General features: G+C 52.7%; 8 protein-coding genes across 8 annotated transcripts; 4 read left to right on the top strand and 4 right to left on the bottom strand.

Annotated features, from left to right (window-relative positions):
• Window positions 1–392: 392 nt before the first annotated feature.
• On the top strand, window positions 393–1644 carry ufd1 (Ubiquitin fusion degradation protein 1; the record flags this gene model as incomplete). Its single annotated transcript, XM_037318239.1, has 3 exons — window positions 393–395; window positions 456–761; window positions 814–1644. The coding sequence occupies 3 exons, from the start codon at window positions 393–395 to the stop codon at window positions 1642–1644; spliced, it is 1140 nt and encodes a 379-aa protein (XP_037183340.1).
• A 753-nt stretch (window positions 1645–2397) lies between these two features.
• CGCA056_v002981 (uncharacterized protein) lies at window positions 2398–3548 on the bottom strand (the record flags this gene model as incomplete). The annotated part of the gene is made up of 3 exons (XM_037318238.1): window positions 2398–2503; window positions 2621–3028; window positions 3391–3548. 3 exons carry the CDS (start codon window positions 3546–3548, stop codon window positions 2398–2400), a joined length of 672 nt encoding a protein of 223 aa, XP_037183339.1.
• Window positions 3549–4381: 833 nt separating this feature from the next.
• Window positions 4382–4946, bottom strand: CGCA056_v002980 (uncharacterized protein; the record flags this gene model as incomplete). Its single annotated transcript, XM_037318237.1, has 3 exons — window positions 4382–4454; window positions 4526–4738; window positions 4798–4946. 3 exons carry the CDS (start codon window positions 4944–4946, stop codon window positions 4382–4384), a joined length of 435 nt encoding a protein of 144 aa, XP_037183338.1.
• A 225-nt stretch (window positions 4947–5171) lies between these two features.
• On the bottom strand, window positions 5172–5678 carry CGCA056_v002979 (uncharacterized protein; the record flags this gene model as incomplete). Its single annotated transcript, XM_037318236.1, has 2 exons — window positions 5172–5439; window positions 5509–5678. 2 exons carry the CDS (start codon window positions 5676–5678, stop codon window positions 5172–5174), a joined length of 438 nt encoding a protein of 145 aa, XP_037184179.1.
• A 1503-nt stretch (window positions 5679–7181) lies between these two features.
• CGCA056_v002978 (uncharacterized protein) lies at window positions 7182–8236 on the bottom strand (the record flags this gene model as incomplete). Its single annotated transcript, XM_037318235.1, has 2 exons — window positions 7182–7749; window positions 8085–8236. 2 exons carry the CDS (start codon window positions 8234–8236, stop codon window positions 7182–7184), a joined length of 720 nt encoding a protein of 239 aa, XP_037184180.1.
• Window positions 8237–11580: 3344 nt separating this feature from the next.
• Window positions 11581–12437, top strand: CGCA056_v002977 (uncharacterized protein; the record flags this gene model as incomplete). Its single annotated transcript, XM_037318234.1, has 2 exons — window positions 11581–11652; window positions 11712–12437. The coding sequence occupies 2 exons, from the start codon at window positions 11581–11583 to the stop codon at window positions 12435–12437; spliced, it is 798 nt and encodes a 265-aa protein (XP_037184183.1).
• A 2222-nt stretch (window positions 12438–14659) lies between these two features.
• Window positions 14660–15171, top strand: CGCA056_v002976 (uncharacterized protein; the record flags this gene model as incomplete). The annotated part of the gene is made up of 2 exons (XM_037318233.1): window positions 14660–14983; window positions 15046–15171. 2 exons carry the CDS (start codon window positions 14660–14662, stop codon window positions 15169–15171), a joined length of 450 nt encoding a protein of 149 aa, XP_037184184.1.
• A 1296-nt stretch (window positions 15172–16467) lies between these two features.
• Window positions 16468–17257, top strand: CGCA056_v002975 (uncharacterized protein; the record flags this gene model as incomplete). The annotated part of the gene is made up of 3 exons (XM_037318232.1): window positions 16468–16548; window positions 16596–16648; window positions 16702–17257. 3 exons carry the CDS (start codon window positions 16468–16470, stop codon window positions 17255–17257), a joined length of 690 nt encoding a protein of 229 aa, XP_037184181.1.
• Between the last annotated feature and the right edge of the window lie 493 nt (window positions 17258–17750).

Raw genomic sequence — 17750 nt, 5'->3', positions numbered from 1 at the left:
TTCTACTTTAATCAAGGACGACTATGATTTACAGTAAAAACGAGCATAGTAATAAGTATTAGCAATAAGTAATATAGCGGCGATAATGACAATTATTAAGGTAATTAGAGAGGAAGATAGCGGACAACGACAGCGGACGACGATAACGGACGACAGCGACGCAGGAAGTCACTTTTTAGTGGGGGTTTCGTCATTCAGTTGCCTTCGGCCCCACGTCCACCGACCTCCATCACTCATCTTCTTCAAAGCCAGAGCTATCTCCTCTGCCTACCAAATCACTACTGCCAGGGCAAGCTTCCTTTGCCTACTTCACCTCTCGGTCTCTCGGAACTTCCGCTTTCCTCCACCCTATCAACCAGACCTTACATCTTCCGACCGACCGACCGCCAAAGATGGTGAGTTACCCTGGTGTGCTGTTCACCACTCTCAGACCCAAGCTAACCTCGAGCTTCCAGTATCGCTTCGACCCCAGCGAAGCCGACATGTACAACTTCGCCCGCGGCGGGCGCCGCCCTATCGTCCAGCGTTTCGACGAGTACTACCGATGCTACCCCATGGTTATGGCCCCTGGCGCCGAACGCCCCGAACTCAACTATGGTTCCAAGATCTTCCTGCCTCCCTCTGCGCTCGACAAGGTCTCGAAGCTCCACGTACAGTGGCCGCTGCTGATGGAGATTATAAACGGCGAGAAGGGAAAGCACTCCCACTCCGGTGTGTTGGAGTTCGTCGCGGAGGAGGGCAGGGCTTACCTCCCTCAATGGGTTCGTGGAGTCCGCTTCGCACCGGCGGCAGGGTTGCTAACGTGAGACATAGATGATGGAGACCCTCCAGCTCGATGTCGGCGATATGATCCAGGTCAAGACAACCTCTCTCGAGCTCGCACGACTGGTCAAGCTTCAGCCGCAATCTACCAACTTCCTCGACATCAGCGATCCCAAGGCCGTGCTGGAGAAGGCGTTTAGGAACTTCGCCACGCTCACCAAGGGTGACATTTTCAACTTTGAGTATAACGACGAGATCTATCACGTGGCCGTTCTAGAGGTCAAGCCCGAGACGGATAAGATGGGTGTTTGCATGATCGAAACTGATGTCGAGGTTGACTTCGCCCCGCCCGTCGGCTACGTCGAGCCCGAGAAGCAGCAGCGCGGCAGCGGCACGAGCACCCCTCGCAGCGTCCGTGGAGGCGGCCTCCCGGCCGGCGGCCTTCTTCACAGCCAGGGTAGCATGGCTCAGTCCATCAACTACAACGCCATCGCGCCCTCCGCGACGACGACCAATACCAACTTCTACGGTGAGGGTCAGAAGCTCAACAAGAAGGGTAGTAAGGCGTCGACACCGAAGCCCGCCACCCCTGTTGCCGGTGCCTCCGCCAACGCCCCAGCCGTTCCCCCCCTTCCCCGTCGGACGAACGGCCCGATGCCTCTGCGCCTGCCTCCTAACAAGCTCTTCTTTGGCTACGAGATCAAGCCTGTGAAGACTGACGCCGACAAGGAGCGCGAGAAGGAGGATGCCAACCGTCCTCACTTTGCGGGCTCAGGTCAAACTCTCAGGGGCAAGCGCAAGGGTGAGGGTGAGGACAAGCCAAAGGCGCCTGAGAAGAAGGGGCCCAACGAGGGTCAGAGATTGGATGGCCGCAAGCCTTAGAATGGATGCTTTTAAAATGAGTCTTTGGCCTGGATTCTCATAATTTGGGCGGGTCGGCGTTCGGGGATACGGTCAGGTGTCATTCAGGGCGCATCGTTGTAATTACAAAGGCATCACGAAGGACAGTCAGCTACGGACCAGGGTCCACGAGAAGAATGAATCGGATTTCAAACAGGGTGGCGGTGCGTTGTCATGGTGGTTAGGGCGTCGCCTTATTGCTAGTGATCTGGTTCTCGTTATATCACGGCATAAACCAAATCATGATATGTCAATGCGTGTCTTCGGCTCTATCTAGAAAAAGCAAGCAGAAATAGCAAGCTCAGAGCTATACGCGATTCAGAAAGCGTCCTGTCCTGTTCACAGAAATCCCAAAGCGAAAAGAAGCTTTTGCCACCCATTTGTCAACACCCTGATGCTCTCCCGTTGCCGATCCCGAGCTCGCAACCGCTACCAACCGAGACCAAGAAGAGTGCCAGTCCTTTAGGGAAAGACGGAAACTAACCACGCAGTCCTGAAATGGCCGAGAAAGAAAACGCGGACACCCAGAAGAACCAGAAAAGTGCCAAACCAATGCTAGCAAGCTTGCCAAAACCATTTCACCGCCATGTTGAGAAGTTCGAATGTCGAATGTAGAGTTGTGTAAGTTGCTGCGTAAAGAGCAGCTTACATGCCCTCCATCTCGACCTCCTGGCCCTCAAGGAGGTCCTCAGAGCAGCGGGTCTTGGTGGTGGCGATGTCAGCTTCCATGGTGACCTAGACCTCGCCATCGAGATAGCCCTGGGCGTCGGAGTCGGAGGGGTCAACCTCCTGCTTCTTAACCTTGACGAAGGCATGGGCGACGGAAGGAGCGAGCGTGGAGCTATTGCCTGTTAGATTTACACTTAATCGAACACGGGTCTAGGAGCGCAAGGGGAGGAGGGGTACTTGCCTGCGCTCACGAATGTCATGCTTACGAACGTCATGAAGGACAGCGGACATGATCGTCTTCTTGTCCTCACCGTCCTTGATTTCGGTCTTGACGGGGGCCTGGTCGACGTTCTGGACGAACTGGACCTCGTCATCGTGATTGTTGTCGTTAGTGAGATCGATCTTCTGGCCGTTGAGGCCAGCAGCGAGGCCGCCGGCAGGGACCTGGCGCTTGGCAGGGCGCTTCACGTCGAGGTCCTCCTTAGAGTCGTCGCCGCCATCGTCAGTAGCACGGGCAGCGCGAGCCATCTGGGCGGTGGCCTGATTGGCGCGAGCGCCGGAAGAAGGGGCAGGGCGAGAACGCTTGCCGCGGGCGGAGGTAGGGGTAGCAGGAGCGACGTTGCCGTTGGCGACGTTTCTTATGCCCTGGTTGACACGCTGCTTGGCATTCTTGTTGATGACCTTGGACCAGCGCTGGCTGTTTGGAAGCGTTAGTGAGGGTTTTCAAGGTGGCGGACGAAGAAGGGGGAAAGACGAAGACAACGAAGACAGGGAAGACATGAAGACAACGAAGAGGAACGAGGAAGAGGGACGAGGAAGAGGGACGAGGAAGAGGGACGAGGACGACGAGAACGAGAGGCAAGGACAAGAGACAAGGACAAGAGACAAGGACAAGAGACAAGGACAAGAGACAAGGACAAGAGACGACGAGCAGAGACGACGAGGAGAGACGACGAGGAGAGACGAGGAGAAACGAGGAGAGACGAGGAGAGACGAGCAGAGACGAGGAGTGACGAGTAGGACGAAGACAACGAAACCAGGAATGAGAATAAAACTTACTTAATGGCGTCCTTGCTGAACTTGTAGCCCAGTCCGGTCATGATCTGGTGGGCACGATCCCAATTGATGCCGCCCATGGGGGCGTTGGGGACGTTCTGAAAAGCGGTCGCAAAGATGGCGTCGAGATCGGCCTCAACGGTCCAAGCCTTGGGAACCATGATGAGTAGTGCTAATGTGGTTTGTGTTGTGTGTTGTGTTGTGTGAAGCAAGGTTGGGCGGTTGTCGCGAGGTTGTTGTTGTGTGGAGGAAGAAGAGAAAGTTTCGAGAGCCGCCGACGAGAACAGAAATAAGTAGCCTCGAGCCGAGTCCGAGTCAACCGAAAAATAGGGAAGGAGGTAAAGGGCTAGGCTAGACTGGACTCGCCTTGAGCAGTTTGTGAGAGAGCGGAGACTGATGAGTCGTCAAGCACATATTGTCCCGGTGATGAGTGAGAAAAGGGGGCGCGGTGAGGGATGCAGTGTGGGCAGACACGCGGGGGCTCACGCACATGTACATTGTCTGTCATGTCTAAAAGATGTTAGCAACAAGGCAGTGAAAAGCAGCAAGGTCAAAGGACTTAGTGGGGGAAACAAATCCGTAATCTGGCAGGTAGACCAACGGATGATGTATGAGGGCGAGTGATATGAATGATCGAAACGACCATTATAGGAGTACTGGAAAGGTCCCGCTCAGCCAGACGTATCCGCTTGGATAGCTGAGATGTAAGAAAAGTCGTCATCAGATTAGATAAATATCAGCAGCGAGTGTACTTCATAGAAGGGTAGGAGAAAGCATCCATGTTTCTCATTTCCGATGTGATTGTAGACTCTAAGATGATTTCGAGTCCGTATGCAATTTCGCAGCCAAGTCTTCAGTCCAAGCGAGCAACCAAAGATTCCCTCCAAGTCATCCAGAAGTTTCACTATCCCCCAATGGCCAGTATATTCAGTTTCCTGCCTCTCCTTCCCCGAATATCCTTTTCCAGTCGGTCGGTGTGAATCATGCTGTCGGCTTAGATATCAGCCTTAACGGACTGCCATTCGGCGAGCTCCTCAGCGGCCTCGGCTTCGTTAACCTCCTTGAAGCTGTTTACAAGATGTTGTCAGCACGACAGTTGGGGAGTGGCAGACGTGAATCATGGGAAGTTGCAACTTACTCGGGGCGGGGAGGAGCCTTGGGCTTCTTGGCCGGCTTCTCCTCCCCCTCGTCATCGTCCTCCTCGGCCTTGACCTTCTTGGAAGGAGTCTTGCGCTTGCGAGGGGTAGCGGTCTTCTTGGCCTTGGGGGTGGAGGCGGCAGAGGCGTCGTTGCCCTCACCGTTCTCGGCAGCGACGGTGGCCTCCTTCTTCTGAAGCTTCTGCAGATGCTGCCTATGAACGGAGGTTAGCACGGATCTGATATGCGTCGAGAAGAAGCAGAAGGTGAGTACACGACAGCTCCGGCGGTGTAGTTGTATCCTTTCGCCCGGACATTGGCCAAGACCTCGTCCCACTGGTCCTTGGTTGGCTTCACCACTGGCAGCAAGGCGATGAGGAGATCGGCATGAGCCTTATCATCCCAGATGGTAACAGGTGCCATGATGTGTTGTATTTGGGTTGGTGGATGAGAATGTATGGGGTGAAGTGAAATGTTTTTTGTGAGGTCAGGTAATGTTGTGAAAAGGTGGAAGTGCGATGGTGTTGTGTTTGGAAGAGGAAGAGGAGAAGTGGAGGTGAGGAAGAGGAGAGTATAAATAGAAATCAGCAGAGGGGAGCGATCAGGTGCAGTAGGCAGGCAGGAACCTCGAAAATGGGAAGGAGATCCTCACTTCATGGTGATGGCGGTGAAGCCATATCCGCAAGGCTCGAGTTCCTCCATGATGGCATTGTATTGCTCGGCGGTCGGAATCATCACCTTGACCATGGCAGCAAGAATTTGCTGGTCGATCTCGGGAGTCCACTTCTGATAGTGACGAGACATCGTGGCGATTTGGAATAATCTTGTGATGAAGGAAGATGAAGACGAGCGAGATGATGAGTAAGGGGGATCGACAAGAGAGAAAGTTGAGAGAGGAGAAGTTGCGTCAAGGAGGCTGGGGGAATAAAACTAGGAGACAAATAAAAGCAAAGCAAAGCAAAGAACAAGGCAGGAGCATAAATACCTAATGCCTTCCCAAGTCATGTCGGTGAAGCCCCAGATGTGGGCTTTGGCGACGACCGCGTCCTTGGACTCCTTTGTGAGACCGTCTGCTGACTTGGCAAGGCCGTGGAAAGCCATCACCAAAGACTCGAGGAGGACTGGGTTGTTCCATTTGCCAGACTTGTCGGCCATTGTGACTTCGTTGTTGAATATGTTGATGTACTTTGGGGTTGATGCGAGAGGTATATGGGAGAGAGAAGAGAGGACGAGGCGAGAAAGTTGTGTGGGAAGAAGACAAATGCTCGTAAAATAGAGCAAAGTCGAACCGTGAGATAAGGGAAGAGCTTGGAGCACTAGACCAGAAGCTACCAGGAAAGAGACGACGACAAGCGACGACGAGCGACGACGGCGGCGATAACGACGGCGATAGTAGCGACGAGGACGACAGCAAGGCGGAAAAAACAAACAGAAAAAGTAGTCGGTCCAGCACAGGAAGAATAGGCAGTCTCGTCGAAAAACAAAGAACAAGAATAATGATCAGAAAAGGTACCTACCGAATGCCGTTCCAGGTGACATCCTCGAAGCCCTGCCCGCGGAGACGAACCTCGATGGCGTCCTTCTTCTCCTTGGAGAGGCCGTCTCCCTTCAACTCGTTGTAGAAGGACATCATGAGGCTCGTAACGAACTCCTCGTTATTCCAGCGGCCGCCCTTCTCAGACATGTTGTTGGTTTGCGTGGCGATTGCTCGTGGTGGTGGTTGCTGTACGGGGCGCGGAAAGTGAGAGTGAAAGCTAGAAGTGGTGATGTAGATGGTTGATGGAGAATTGAAGGCTGTAGTATGGTAGCTAGGTAGGAAGAAAAAGGCCGGTGCCCCTGGGTCAGATGTAGCGGGAAGGGGTGGAATGGGAGGGAAGAAATGAGCCTCCTTCTAGAAGAATGACAGCTTGACGCGGGTCTCAGCGGTTGGCTTTGACAAGTGGTGGTGCTTGGCTGAACCAAACCATTCACCCACCTGCACGAAGACATAGGAAGCCAAGCTGCCACAAAGGTGAAGATCGAGGTCGAGATCGTCCAAGTTTCTCTGCATCACCACAGGCGCATAATTCATGTTCTCCGCTGTTGTTTCTGATGCCTTCTCTTCTGACTTCGGCTCCATCTGCCTCTGACCAGCACTCTCGTCCCACTTCTAGGCTCCTCATCAAATCCATCTCAAGATGAGAGTCGTAACTGTTTCAGATTGCAGGTCAATAGCACTCGACAGGAAGTGGTACTCCACACCAGTACCTCAGAGACACCGTTGGCCACTGGTATACAATAAGCTGGACTACTTCATAAGAAACTTTGCGTGGGATTTTGCAAGGAAAATCAAAACGTTCGGAATTATCAACTAGCATGCCCTGTGGCAGCTCTGTACCTGAATAATCCTCGCCACTAGCAAAACCACAACTCTCGTGGCATCAAGACGCATAAAATCAGTAAGTACACCGAAAGCAGCACCCAGTCAACTCCAAAAGCGCCCATCGTGTTCAGTTAACCCTCGCTCCTGATGCCGCGCTCGCTCCCATGCATAACGCCATGACTTTGTTCGACAGATCCGGGAAAGTTCAGCCTAGGAATAGCATCAACTCTTCCCAGAAGGAGTGTTGTCCAGAACGGTGTCGGTTTTCCTCGACAACGATTGCAATTGCAGCCTTCCTATGTTTCGCCGGGGAAGCTGTAGGGGTGTGGGTCTGACCCGGTCAAACCAGCCGTAGGATACTCGGAGGCGTAGGCATCCACAGAAGAATTGTTGCTGTGAGCGGCGAGAGCTAATACTGCTTCATCATCGAGAGTTTGGTCCTGGGGTGGGTTGTCAAGCTTAATGCGTTTGGCATCGTGTTCCTCGGTCTCTTCATTGTCGTCGTCATCCTTGAGAGACATGTCCAGGCTGTCGTCTTTGAGGGGCAGATCTATCGACTCAGGCAGAGATTGGAGGCCATCAGAGAGCGCAGTAGGAGGTGGCAGCGGTTGGTCGGCCTGCGTAACTTGATCCGGTTGAGGTTGGCCAGGCTGAGGCACTTGGCCAGGCTGAACAACCTGGCCCGGCAGTGGGGGGATGGGCATCGGTGCAGGTGGTTGAGGTTGCTTCTTGGGTCTGCCACGACCCGGTCCGGGACGCCGAGTGATGGGGTTCATCGTTGGATCAACTTTCCTTGGGTTGTCCGAGCTTCCTCCGTTGGACTCGGCCTTGTGTTGAGCGCGGCGGAGTCCTTGGAAATGTTGGCTGAGACCCGTCAGTGGTGGTCAACGTAGGCAGCAAGCACCTCGATTGTTGTTGAGAAGAGAGAAGGACAAAATTAGGGGCATAGCGACCATCGTCGTATGTAATACACCACTGTGCGTTGGGTTGTCAATCACATCCTCATACACTGCATGAGAGAGACCTCGGTAGACAGGGAAGGCACATTTCCGTCGCCTCGAGCACGATAAATCCCTCTGGAGGCAAGCCGACGAGAGATAGCATTGCGCGATAATGGGAGAGAAGTCGAAGGACAAAAGAAAGCCACCAGTCGGTCCGGGGCATGAAAGAATTGAGATGCAAAGGAAACTTTGACTTACCGACACCCTTCATTGGTGAAGCCGTAGCCCAAGGTACGCATGTGGTTGCCGATGGTTGTCCATTCCGAGCCGGAGATGACGCCAATGTTCTTCACAGACAAGATGGTGAAGAAGAGGTCCTTGTCGGCCCTATCATTCCAATTCTTATTCATTGCGATTGACGGAAGGCTATGGGCGATATGCGACGATGATATTCGCGACTTATACTGATGGATGGAGACCCAGGTGCTAGTAGTCTTAACAGCTCTACTCGATCAAATGAGAAAATTGGTAGTGAGCGGCGACAGAGCGACGGAGCTGAGATTGAAACTGGGGCAGATGTTGGGGCGCCCGTGCCAGCTACGCCAAAACGGGTGGGTCACGTGGTCTCGGCCTAACAATTGACCGAAGGGAACCTTAGCTGCATCTCATCTGTTTCGACGCTACAAGGGCTCTAGATGCTAGGTAAAGACGTCGAAGGGTTGGAAAGGGGTCATTCATTCCATTTATGAGCTTCCTTTGGATCTTTAGTCGGGCCTCGAGGTGCGAGAAGCGTCAGGACGCGACGGGCCGGAGACATCGATGATAGAGGGCGAGAGGAGTAGATGATCCGTGCATAGCCGAGGTTTAGCCTTCTAACCCGGACCATCAGAACGGACCAGCGAGAGGGGAATCTGGATGGCCGTGGTAGAGCGTCTAAAATGCCCTTCCAAGCCCGGACCTACTTACATTTAGATAGGTGAGCAGACTTGAGAAACATGCAAAATCATGGAAATTTTGGCGGAGGGCCTCCAGACACATTAATGGGGGTTCATAAGTGCAACAAGACCTGATGTCTGTTTCCTGCCCTTGTGCCTCTCTCTCTTTCTCTCCCTCTCAACGGGCAGCCTGTGCGTCGGGCCATGCACAGGTCCACGCCGTTTGAGACAGGAAGACGCCGCCTGCCGCCCCCTTCGAGGCACCACCGTCCAAGACAACTCGATATATGATAGTGAGCTTTCTGTCATGATAATTCTGACAGGTCTCTGGCTGAGACACGCGGAATAATGGCGTGGCTACTTGTGCGTCCTCGCGGTCTCGAGGGAGATCGTCCTCGGGATGCATACACGGCGATCTGTCTTGTCCGCGCTTGAAGCCATACCCGCCGAAGCAGAGCGGTAGAGCGGCGAAGCTACTTGTGCGAAGAGTACCGGCGACGCGCGCCGTTTGCTAGGTGCTACGATGATCATCTTCTTGAGCAACGGAAAGCTTCATCGGAAGCTCGCGATAGCGACTGGAAAGGGGCGCTTGCGCCAGCCAAGGACAGCTCATCCGCGTCCACCACCGCCGCTTTAACTCTGGTGCTGCAGCTCCCGGCGTCTGGGCTCGGCGTGGAGAACTTGGACCTCAAACAGCTTCCAAAGTCGTACTGGCGGTGCTGCAGCCGACCACCACCCTGTCGGCACGCCAGGCAACTCTCAGGCAGCAACGGGAACGTATCGCTCCACATCACGTGGTAGCGTGAAATCTCGCGACATTGGCTTACAGTGTAGTGCCACAGTGCGTCGCCCCAGGTTCACGGAAACGCGTCGCCCGACCACTTCATCTCATGCCCTCCAACTTCATCGCGCCTCGCCATGGCAACGCGGAAGCCCGAAGAGACCTGTTACGCCATTTAAACGGGTTCAATGTGCATCAATCGATTTTTGTACAATTTCTCGCGGTCTTGAAGTTGCTTTTACTCGCCAAATGGTCAATTCAGTCGTCAATTGTCAAGCTCTACCAATATCTCGATTGACCCCTCTTCCGATGCTTCTTCCCACCGCCAGTACCCGACATCCAACCCGATCAAACACGAGCCCGGAATTGGGAGCAAGTGATTGATCGACGAGCGAATCTAGGGGGCTCTGAGTCGGCCCTCGAGGCTCGAACTTTGTTTGCAAATATTCGCCGCATCTTGCATCGCATCAGTCCGTCAACGCAAGCCTCAACAATCTAGCCAGTCGGTTCCTAGCACAACACCCAGGTGCGACAACCAAACCAAACATGCCGAGAACCAGGCATCGGCAGGCATCATGCGTCGTAACAAGCGTTCGTCGACCACACATGGTGCGGTCCAGCTTTTTCTTGTTTGACGACTCGATCCGGGAGGGCCGCCAATGAATAGTGCCAAATTGAAGCTGCAACATGGACGCAGCCAATGGGCCCAACCCCCTCCATTTCTCAGCTAATGTATCCATCTTACCTTACTCAAAGTATGAGTCACACACCCTTACCACTCGTGTGTCTCATCCCATTTAGATCCCTGTTGCGTTTCCAAGTGGTCCGCGGGCGTTCCTGGATCTTGCATCACGGCCTTTCCTGACCGGCCCAGAGTGACCCCAGCATCGCCAGAGCTGCGCAGCTCAATTGACGAGTCAATTCTGCCTGCGAGTGCAAATGGCCGATAGTACTTGCATGTCAGTGGGTGCGCTAGTCGGATGCCTCGCAATTCCTGGCCCTTCGCTCAAACCTTCATTCGTCGGGGAAAGTCAAGTGTGCTCCATCGTCGGCTGCGTGCAGGGGTGGCTGCGGCAAAAGAGGAATGGCGAGGGAAAACCACTTTACGCGATTACACGGCCCCCGCGACACCACTTTCACCACTTCCACCACCACCATCCATCCAGCTCCCCTCCCACCCCTCCACCACATCGTCCTCTCATCCACACACTGCGTCGCCCATCAAACCTCACCACCCATGGGTGCCATGCTCTTGCATCTGAGCCTGCACCACACCACCCCCCTCCACAAACGTCACACCCCAGAAAAAAAAAAGATGCTCGCTGTCAAAGCCTGCCGTAACTCCAGGCAACAAGGGACTATTTTGATTTCCTTGTGTCTCAAGGCGGGTTTGCCACTGGCAGCTCAATAAAATGTCGGCCCAAGCGCGCGCGGCGTCCTCCCTGAAAGCATGCTCTCGTCTTTCTTTTTCCTCATACTGTACTGCTAAAATTCCAACTACTCTCTCTACAGCTCCGCTATCCATCGCCGCTGGCTCCATCCATCGTCTTCGGTCCCCAGCGCAGCATCAAGCCGACATGCATATCCATCCATCCCCTTTAGCCCCATAGTCCCAAGGCCACACCCTCCAAAGCACCTATAACTACCGTTGATGCCCCCGGGGTTGTTTGGCTGACAGTTGTCGAATGCCTCCTTGTCTGCCTCTTTTGTCCGCCTCATCTTCCTTGACCACCCACACCAGCGAGTGAGTGATCTCGCCCCCAGTGGTTGCACCATTTACAAAACGCAACCTGCTGACTTGGGTGCCATATATCTCTTCGGTATCGCCTCACCGATCTTCACAGTGACTCATTTCCTTCAACCCAACTCCACACTTGCCTGTTGTGTGCTGGTTGACTGAGTCTCCCGAAAGCCTCGGCAATCATTGCTGTGCACTTCAAATTGGCCCTCTTCCTCCAGCTCACTACACCCAAACTCGACCTCACCCTTCTGTGGCATGATCAGATAAGGGCGGCAAGCCACCAGTACTTCTTCCAACATGTCCTCCAACACAGACAACCAGATGACAAGGTTTCTCTTCGCCATCTTGAAACAGAAGAACTTGAAGGATGTAAGTGCTACTACACCCATATCATGTCATCATCAGCCTGTGGCTCATCACCCATCCAGATTGACTGGAATGCCGTCGCCCATGATCCGATTCTGGCACAGCCCATCACCAACGGCCATGCTGCTCGCATGAGATACTCCCGCTTCCGTTCCGCGATGCTAGGCCTCGAGCCTCAGAAGCGTAACCGCGCCGCCGTGAACAAGAACCGAGTTACTAAGTCGAAGAAGGAGCCGAAGCCGAAAAAGGAAGAGGACGACGACAACGACCGAGTGAAGCCAGAACCCGGGACAGCAGAGTCAGAAGCCCGCGCGAGGTCGCCCGTTAAGGTCAAGCAGGAGCACAACCAACCTCCCTACAGACAACAGTTCACACCAGCATCCATGGCATCACCTACTGCCCCTGAGTGTCAACCAACTTTCCAACCTCGACTTCTCACACCCTGCAGCGACGACATGTTTTCAGCACCTCAAAATCTGCAGTTCAGCCCCTCTGCTAACATTATGGGAGCCCACCCTACGTTCGACATTCCGTCGATTATGCCTTGCACCCACGAGCAAGACCAACATCACCACGAGCACGAGCACAACTCTTGGGGGTCAAGTCCCATTTACTCGGCGTTTGACGCCGCATACGATCTTGAAGGTTTCGGCATGGGCGCCATGTGTGATCATCAGCATGGCCAGGGGCATACCACCGATCTCCACGGGTCACCAACGTTGGCAAACCTGATGCCTGAGCACATGAACATCAAGAACGAGCACTGGGATGCTCAGTTTCACTCCTAATAGACTGTAATAAGGCACGGGCGGGTGGGATATCTATACATGTCGGCTTCAGGTTGGAAAAGGTTGGAAAAGACTGCCGTCATTTGCTTTCTTCTGTTATCTCGTGCTGGTCACTCCGCTCCCCCCTTTGGATTGCCAGTTGTACTAATGATGTTACGCAACCCTGGAAGGCGTCTGGTTTGATTAGAATGTATGCCCCAGAGTAGGGCGCTTTAGAACTTTTCAACAAACATGACGATTCATATGTTCATATGCTTTGTTTTTCTTCCCCTCCAAGTCGTGGACTGTGCAGCTTGCGTGACAGCTCATAAGGTGAGGCCTGCTGCTTCAGACATTGACTTACACGCTCCACTGCCCTCGTTCTTCACAGTCTCGCTGCCAGTGTGCCCCGAGGCATCCCGCCCCCTCAACAAAAGAAGGTTCAAGGCAACCGATCTCCCTTTTTTCCCTTTCAGGTATAGAAAACACCGGATGTTCCTACTTGAAAAAGTGCTGGTACCTCAGAACACTCCTGAAGAGCCTTACGATAGACGACGATAGCGGACGACGATAGCGGAAGGGGACAGCGGACGGCAACAACGAAGACGACGGTAGCGAGACCACATGAACATTAGGGGATCTATTTCGCAGATTGGGTCTTCTTAACCTGGTTTCTGGTTACCTAGGTTGTCGCGCCTGCCTCTCCTCTCTTCGGCCTTGCCCAAACTCTTGGATCTGCTGCCTATTTAATCCCGTTCCTCCACCCAAACTCAACTGCTCTCTCTTTTCTCCACCATCCCGTCCAAAATTTCCAACTCTTTCCCAATAACATCACAGCAAGCATTATTGCAACAACAACAACAACAACATACATAACACAACACAACTTACCAGATACCTACGCCATTTGCCCATGCTTCCTCATATTTTCATCCACTGACCGGTCTCCGAAAAAAAGTATCCATCATCATGGCTGAGAAGTCCTCTTCCGCTGCTTCCACTCCCAAGGAGCCCCCCCCCCCGGCGACACTAACTTCATGATCAACCTCTTCCGCCACATGACGGAGAAGCCCAATATCAACTGGGATGCCTTTGCTGCCGCTGCGGGGTTCAAGAACGCCACCGTCGCTCAGGTTAGTTCCTTTGAATTTGTGTTCTTCAGTGGTCATATGCTAATATCGTTACGCAGATCCGCAAGAAGTACGAGCTCAACTCGATTGTTGGCAGTCCTATCAAGAAGAGGAAGGGAAATTCCACTGCTGAGGAGGAGTCTCCTGCCAAGATTGCCAAGACTGGCGGCCGCGTCGGCACCAAGGGCCGTAAGGGCAAGGGCAAGGCGGCGGTCAAGACCGAGGATGACGACGACGCCGAGGACGGCCTGGACACCAAGAGCGCCATTAAGATGGATGGTGAAGATGAGAACTAGAGTTGCTTCGTGATCACATGGCTGTCTACGAGGGATAGAGACCGGAGGAAAGTATGGACTGGGGCTTGCAAAAATAGCGTCATACATCAAGCTGAGAGCCAATATAACCTCTGAGCATCACAAATGTGACAATCCTCTATTTCCAATTTTCAGCATGCTTCAAATCATTGATGAGTTCGCTTTTTCTTCTTCGAAATCAAGCTCTTTGCTACGTCATCTTTTGTTCAACGGAAACCTCCTGCCTCGAATCGGGGCTGGCATCATTCAACTTTCCGAGAAAATTCAAGCTGCTACCATAAGACATCGTCTTGGCTGCAAGGACACCTGAAGCTGATTCATTCCGTTTCTTCAGCCGTTTCCAGTTCAGACCCAGCTTCTCGAACGTGCCGTACTTCCCTCGCTGATTCTGGCTCTGAACTGGCTCAGGAAACCTCAGGCTTCGGCAGTCAAGATTTGATCCCATCCAGTTGTCTCTATTGCCGTGTTGCTCTCGCCTTGTTCAGTTTCAAGCAAGAAGAGGGCAACTTCCCCAATAGCAGAGAACTTTCCTTCACAAGGCGAGAGCTATCCATGGTGCCCGCCTCGAGAGCAAGCTACCTCAGCAAGCCTGGCTATTTAAAACTTCTGAATCTTCCTCAGCCTTACAAAACTTTCTTCTTTCCTACCCATCTCCAGATCTGGTTTTGAGTTCACAACCAACAGTCCTCTAACTTTTATTACCAACAGCAATACACCATCCACACAAGTAAGCTTTGATGTCAGCTATTTTTATTCATCCTTGGATCCAGACTTATACAGCGTCAGACCAGAACGCAATATGCCTCCCAAGAAGAATGGTGACGCCGAGGGCAGCGGCACCGCTCTCAGCGAGACCGAGACCCGCTTCCTGAAGGCAATGTTCGACCACATGAACTCTCGTCCTGACATCGACTGGGACAAAGTCGCCACTGACTTGGGAATGACGGCTAAGTCGGCCAAGGAGCGCTTCCGCGTCCTGGGCAAGCGCCACAACTGGGGCACCAGCGCGGCTGGTGCGGGCGGCGGCGGCGGCTCCCCTGCCAAGGGTCCCCTGGCCCCCAAGAACAGTGGCAGGGTAGCTAAGAAGGCTACCCCTCAGAAGAAGGGCATCGCCCGTAAGAAGGTATGTCGAATCAGCTGTCACTTCTCACCCCACCGGATGATACTGATCAGAAATGTTTCTAGACCAAGAAGGACATTGAGTCCGATGGAGATGAGGACATCTCCTCCAAGCTCGAGTCCGACTCCGATGGCAAGAGCGCCGCCCAAGATGAGTTCCTGAAGAATGTTAACGGCAGCGATAGCGAGTAGAATGGTACTCTGCGGCTCATCACGATACTTTCTCGTAACACGGAGGGCAATATGCAAGGGATTCCTACTCAGATGGTGGATAACAAAAATTGAGCAGGATCAAATCAGACTTTTGGCAGCTAGCTAGGAAAATGAACAGAGTGGTCTGCTCTTGCTTTAAACTTCAGAAATTTCGTGATATTTGTTTCATTTGTGGGTGTTGACATTCTCCCTTGAACAGAATCATCAGCCAGTTCTCTCTCTAGGCTGAACATAGTGTGTTCTGGAAAGAACCAGGCTGTCCAAATGCAGTCTTTCACATGAAAGCCCAGGTATCCTTTGGCAGTAGTTACCATTTGCTTTCCTAGGGTGCTTGACGAAATTAATGCATTTTCTTCCTCATCTTTTGTTCATCCTCTTGCAAAACTGAGTGCAGGGCTAGTAAGGGATGGCAAGCTCTTTCAGTGGGTATGTCTTGTCCTCCCCTTTAACATTTGAAGCTGCAGCGCGCCCATGTTAGGCTTGGATTCTTAAATAATCTGGTCCCTCTGTGCAGTGTTGCTGATATGGTTTGGACTGAATGCTTGTGCTGGTATGCCATGGTCAGACTGGCGACTTACGAGGCTAAACACAGGCAACAGACGCACCTTCTCAGCACTACTGAGAGGGAAGGAAGAGCCTGCCTGACAAGTCAGAGACTGTGATCTATACTACTTTCCTGAACTTGGAGCGAAACGTCTCGCCACTTTTATTTCTGAGCAGGCTTCTCCAACTGGCGGATTTCAAAGCAAACACCTCCAACAGCATCTACACCTGGACCAGTCTAACAAAACAATCGTAAGTAAATATTTTTTCTAGCCTCAACTCTAATCAATCCGACATTTAGCTTCTTGGCAATTTGATTTCTCATTTTCATCCTACTTTGGTTTCAGTGGTTGGAAAATTCTCTAAGGTCTGCGGTCGACATCCTGCCTTTTCTCGCACAGAGTCTCCTGCCCAAAACAGGCTGTTTCTGGTCGCCTGAATTATCCAAACACTGTCCGCCGCCTTCTCTTTCCCCCCTGCCTGGTTGGTCTCACTTGCGTTCTGAGCCCACCCCGCAACTGCCTTGCTCTGCCCTGCTCCCACGTACTTGAAATTTTCTCATACCTCACTCGAATTCCTCCATACCGTCGGATCAAGGTCGCCTTCTACCGCATCTCAACTTCTGCCAAACAGGCGCACGCTCACACTAACGCATTCGGCAGCTCTACTCTACTTCCAGCCGAGGACACAAACACCGAGTCACCCAATCATCCATCATCCATATCCTTCATCATGTCTACTCCTGTCGGCACGGATGCTGAGGGCCAGGTGAAGTTCCTCGTGAACTGTATCCGCTTTTCCAACAACGGAAAAGTAAGAGACCTGCAAACCTGAAGGAGCACACAAACTAACCACCACAGGTTGATTTTGAGGCTGTTGCCATTGAGTGCAACATCGCCTCCAAGGGTGCAGCGTAAGTAGCTTTCCAGTATTACCATGCTTTCAGAGACTGACAGCAACCTCCAGTGCCAAGCGATTCTCTCGCCTCCTTCAGCAGCATGGCATGAAGGTTAGCGATCTGGCCAAGCCCGGACCTGCTGGCACCGCGTCTCCTGCCCAGACTCCTACCGGAGGAACCCCGAAGACCCCCGCCAAGAGCGCCGCTAAGGCAACCCCGAAGACCAAGTCTGCGGGAAAGCGCACCGCTGCCACGGCTTCGCCCAGCACCAATACCAAGCGCGCCAAGCTTGCTGCCTCGCACCCCGCTGTCTCGTCTTACAACGACGAAGATGATGAGGAGGACCAGGAGGAGTTCAAGGTCAAGAAGGAGGAGCCCCACTCCGCTTCCGCCGCTACCGGTTCGTACTACGAAAACCCCCGAGGCCGCGATCGCGATGACGACGACTTGCAACTTCTATACGTGGTAGAGAAGGCGGCTGGTTGCCCCGTCCACGACACCGCCGAATGCCGAGGTCCCCAGTTCGTTTCTGTCGCGAGCGATACTAACACCGACTCTTCGATACAGATGCTGCCGCCGGTGACGACCAATTCCAAGTTTAACCTACCTCAGGCACCAATTTGACACCATGTTTGGGGATTCATGATGCTGGATACGTCATTGCGAAAATGGCAAGATACGTGCACACATGGAGATAGGGATGTGGCTCGTTTGGTTAAGACGTGTAAGTCTTCCCCCTCGTCTTCCCGGAAGATGAAGCTAACTGAATTGTCTGCAAAAGCGAAACCTGGTAATTTGACGAAGGTGGCCTTGGTTTGATGTCGAGATTCTAATTACTTGGCAGGAGGATGGGCACCGGACTTAGGCCTGGAGACACTACGAAGGATAGGAAATATTCAAGCTTGACTTCAGTGCTTTTCCCCCGTTTTTGTGACTTGAGTTTATCCCACTGAACTTACTTATAATATGCGTAGCTGTAAACAGTGCATTATATAGGTATACTGCACTTATTTACGTTTGCCCTTACTAAAACCCCTATAATTTGAAAAGTATTAATTTCTATTTAATTATAGAATCACTTTTTCTTTAAGTTTAACTATATGTAACTTCAAATATA

This window comes from Colletotrichum aenigma (genome assembly GCF_013390185.1).
Source record: "Colletotrichum aenigma strain Cg56 chromosome Unknown KSG_Cg56_contig02, whole genome shotgun sequence".
Taxonomy (NCBI): domain Eukaryota; kingdom Fungi; phylum Ascomycota; class Sordariomycetes; order Glomerellales; family Glomerellaceae; genus Colletotrichum; species Colletotrichum aenigma.
This window is presented reverse-complemented; position numbering and strand designations above follow the sequence as displayed.